Raw genomic sequence first — 4,454 nt, 5'->3', positions numbered from 1 at the left:
ACATAAAAACTAAATACTTGCCATTTCTGCAAGTAACAGCAAACTCAAAGATAATTATAAAAATGGAGTAGCAGAGGGAGTAGGGGTGCATCTCTCCACATGGAGGGTACCGGGATTTGTCCCTACATAAAACACTTGTTTTGAAGAAATGCCCTTTGTGATCTTCTGATCCCAATTTTGTGTATTCAAAGGGGAATGGCTGCAATTTTGGAAGGAAGCTCTGTTTATTTTAGGAGATAGACTAGCAGCTTTTGAATGTGTTGAGGAAAAAGGAACAAAGTATTCCATACAGAAAGTAATTATTTGCTGTCTGGCCACCAAGGTGATGTGATCTGACATATTCCTAGGAGCCCAACTAGGTCTACTCACTGGAACTCCAGAGACAAAGACACAAACACCCAGGGAAAGCATATTTTGCACATATAAATTTTTTGTAAATTATGAAAAAAGTCAAGAGGTCTCTTATTTTAATGAAATGACCACTGTTTCCTTTCTGTGGCCTTTATCTAATCAGAGTCTACTCTTTGCAATCTATATTCTTCATAATACTGCTTTAAAGGGGGGTATCACCCCTCAAATAACATGACTACATGTACATGCAGGAGGTTGAGGTGCTATCCCCTTTCAAGCTGTATTAGGACAACTAAAGTTAACAACAAAAATTGTCGGCCATTTTAAAGAAATCTACATTTATACTTAATGCAGACAGAAAAACATGGATTTACTAAAAGATCTGTTTTGCTGCAGAATGTATGCATGCTGTGTTAACTTACTTTCTGCTATTTTGTTGTAAGTTTTAAATACATACACGTCTACGTTTATAAACTATTAGTCCATCATGTTTTACTGCTCTGCATGATTATTTGAGCACTCGTGAAAAGTCAATGAGATAAGGCTTCTTACCTACGATATTTGTTTCAAACCACCCACCCAGTAGTTTGTTAGAACAGATATTTATGATCTTGATCTTCAAACCTGTGACATATCAACACACCTTAAACATCACGACACCAAAATAAGTGCCATTGTAAAACGGCCGGGGGTCAACAATGGCTATAAAACATCTTAAAAGAAACGGTTAACGAATTTTAACTGTGATTTTGTTTTTGTTCAGAAACACTATCTTATTACTTGTGAAGTGTGTTCAAAGACTGCTATTTAAAAATCATAGAAAGAAGCATTTTCCTATTTGTAAACAAAATTTGACAACAGCGCCTAGGTGTAGACAGCATTTAATGACCAGGTCTACAGCCCTATGGGAATGGTGTACAGTGATGCGCTTACTAATAAGGTGCACAGCGGTTATTTAAGAACCATGTATTTAGATACTTTTCTATATTCACAAGATGAAGAGTGACGGTTAGATTAATAAGAAAATCAAGCAAAACAAAATAACTCTCCACAGCAGAGCTGTAGCCATTCACTCCACGAATGTTTCTCAAAATGAAGCAACACAGTGGAATAAAAGTTTCCAATAAAACATGTTTCCAGGACTGTTAAATTTCGGTTTGAATGAAAGAAGATAGCTGACCAAACGCAAGCCCTCAGTCACCACTAGCCCCTCAATGTATATCGACCCACTCCCTAAAAAGAAGCAAAACGAGAAGGGCCCACTGACAGTCTAAGGCTAAATAAAACATTCTTCAAAGGGAAGGCTTCCTTTCAAGTTAATGCTCAAACATTGCTTTGATTTGTCTTTACCAGGTTAAAAAACAGTTTTTTTTACTGCAGAACATCGGTCAAAACACCTTAGTTTTTGCAAGGAGTAATAATGATGCCGAAAATTAAAAATTTAATCAACGTCACCAAGACGATCTGAGAAGCGAAGATACTCTGTGTTAGTTGTCCGAACATTTTACATTGTTGCAAAGCCCAGCATTGCATTACATTTCAAAAATCAAGCAGAACAGGTAGGGCAGGGACTGTACTTTGGGATGCATGCAAAAAACTGCAACTTCTGGACTTAGTTGCTTAGATTTTTGGCAAGAAATCAGAAATTTTGAATGAGCTTACACAAACCTCGCGCAGTTTTTGCCAGTATATAAATTTCCTCCCAAACCTAAGACACCCGTTTTGTCGGTACCAGAAAGGAGAGGGAGTCAGCTTTTCGGAATAGTTTGTTTGCGATCTGAGAAATGTGGCGGAGCAGCTAATTTTGAGCTTAACTGCAAGCGAAGAAACACAGATGGAAGTGCAGCTCGCCATTTCTGTCCCTTTCCAAACAGCCAGTAGTTGCTGTCTTCAATGAGGTCCGCATCACTACTACAAATTCCCAGCCTCCACCAGTAGGAGTTAATAGCTATCGCAGAAAAAAACTCGAGCGAGTAGGGGTGTTTGACGGGGCATATTCTGCAAATAATTAACTGCATTTCATCCGATCCGGTGCATCGTGCAATTTTAAAACGAAAAGTTTAACGAGCTTCAGTGATCCAGCAAGTTTTTCTGCTGTTTAAAAAGTAGACAAACAAGTCAACATGACCGAAAATTCTGCTCCAGCTGCAAAACCTAAGCGCTCCAAGGTGTCAAAAAAGCCAGCTAACCATCCTAAGTATTCAGATATGATCATTGCTGCTGTTAAAGCTGACAAAAGTCGTTCTGGCTCTTCTCGACAGTCCATACAGAAGTACGTGAAGAGTCACTACAAAGTGGGAGAAAATGCTGACGCGCAGGTCAAGTTGTCACTCAGACGTTTGGTTACCAGTGGTGCGCTCAGACAGACCAAGGGTGTTGGCGCGTCGGGCTCCTTCCGAGTCGCCAAGTCGGAGGACGCAAAGAAGCCTGCCAAGGCACCCAAGAAGGTTAAAAAGGCACCCTCAGCCAAGAAAGCACCCAAACCCAAGAAGGTAGCAAAGTCACCAGCTAAACCGAAGAAGCCTAAAGCAGAAAAGAAAGCAAAGAAGCCGGCAGAGAAAAAAGCAGCAACTCCTAAAAAAGCGACACCAAAAAAGACTGTTAAGCCTAAACCTGTCAAAGCCTCCAAGCCCAAAAAGGCAAAGGTCGTAAAGCCAAAAGCGAAAACCACCCCCAAGAAAGCAGCAAAGAAGAAGTGAAGCAGTCAGAAAGATATGAACTTTTTTATTATAACATGTATCTGTAAATATTGTAGCTAATGTTTTTCCATGTAGCTCTGAGTGATCTTTTAACTTAAATCATGAAAAAGGGAACAGTTTATTTAAGATGTGTAGTTTTTCCACTAACATTTATTACAGGTGATTTGCTCCCAGCTTACGGTGAACGCCGGAAGTTATAGTTTTTTCTTTTAACTTAATTTTCTTTAATTAGAAATTTTGTCGATGACGGAGGGTTGCTGCATGAGGTAGAGTGTGCTGTGCCACTGCTGCACTATGGAAAACTGTGTGTGTGGGGTGGGGGGGTTGTTAATTGTAGGCTCAGTACCCTTTGTTGGTTGCATTTCGTAGTATCTGTAATGTGAATTGCATGTCATGTGCAATGTTGTGATTCCACACATTTTATATGAAGCTAGTGATTTGGGGGTGGGGACTCGAGTAGGACTGAATACTTCAGTTTTTGTAATGCATACCAGCTTCAGTGTGGCATTGGCCGACCCTGCACGCCCCTCCCCAGAAATTGTAAGGGACACATTGTAGTACGTCCACGTACACGTTCATTTACAGTCATTGTACTGTCACTTGCCAGTTTGAATCAACCAAAAGTTAGATGTTGTTTTCGTTGAAAAGCAATTAGTCTTCCACATGAAAAAAAAAATATTACAGTAGTTTTGCTGATGTACTTCTAAATCATTTGTTTGAATTGCATACTGTATGTCATTTTCAGTTGATGATGGTTTTAACATCGTTAATGACTGCATTTTCGGATTGTAAAGACTTCTGCAAGACCATGTTAAAAATGTTTTTCAAAATCTGACAGGTGGTAATAACAAACCTCGTTTTTGGCACATCTGTACTTTTTAGTTGTTGTGTAATAACCTGGCATGTGTTTTATGCATCATTCATTTTTCTAGTTTGTTTTTATTGCTCCAGAGTAGAGCTGTCATTTATCTGAAAAAAAAGATTGTAATATGAAAATATTGTACTATAGCAGAATTGTTTAGAAAAACATCAAAACTTTGTATCATGCAGATTACAGTGGTTTCCAAAATAGAATAAATAACAATAAAAAGTTTTATATTTTATAGAACTTGTCTCTTCGTGTCGGTTATTTTTCAAGTGTGTGTCCGATGGTGTGCGTGTGGTTCAACATGATTAGTGTCAATGTTTATTTATGGTGTTGATAGTGGTTTTTGTAAAGTCAGCTGGTAATTTAACTCTTAAGTCACTGGAAGGTAAGAAAACTTGACACTTTGCTGACTCGTGTGTTGCCAGTGCTAGCCTGGGTAATGGCTTCACTTTCACTAGATGTTAAAAAGCGGACCGTTGTGTCTGTTGTCAGGACAAGCCTGAGTGGTGGTATTGCTGTTACTTCATTAAACTGAC

General features: G+C 38.9%; 1 protein-coding gene across 1 annotated transcript; it reads left to right on the top strand.

Moving 5' to 3' along the window:
* Positions 1 to 2,285: 2,285 nt before the first annotated feature.
* On the top strand, positions 2,286 to 4,158 carry LOC122799581 (histone H1.0-like). Its single transcript, XM_044068733.1, has one exon. It carries the CDS (start codon positions 2,475 to 2,477, stop codon positions 3,048 to 3,050), a length of 576 nt encoding a protein of 191 aa, XP_043924668.1. The 5' UTR covers positions 2,286 to 2,474; the 3' UTR covers positions 3,051 to 4,158.
* Positions 4,159 to 4,454: the final 296 nt, after the last annotated feature.

The sequence above is a fragment of the Protopterus annectens genome, chromosome 1.part0 (genome assembly GCF_019279795.1).
Source record: "Protopterus annectens isolate FY-2018-M chromosome 1.part0, PAN1.0, whole genome shotgun sequence".
Lineage (NCBI taxonomy): Eukaryota > Metazoa > Chordata > Ceratodontiformes > Protopteridae > Protopterus > Protopterus annectens.
Note: the sequence above shows the minus strand (reverse complement) of the source record. Positions and strands in the feature narration are given on the sequence as shown.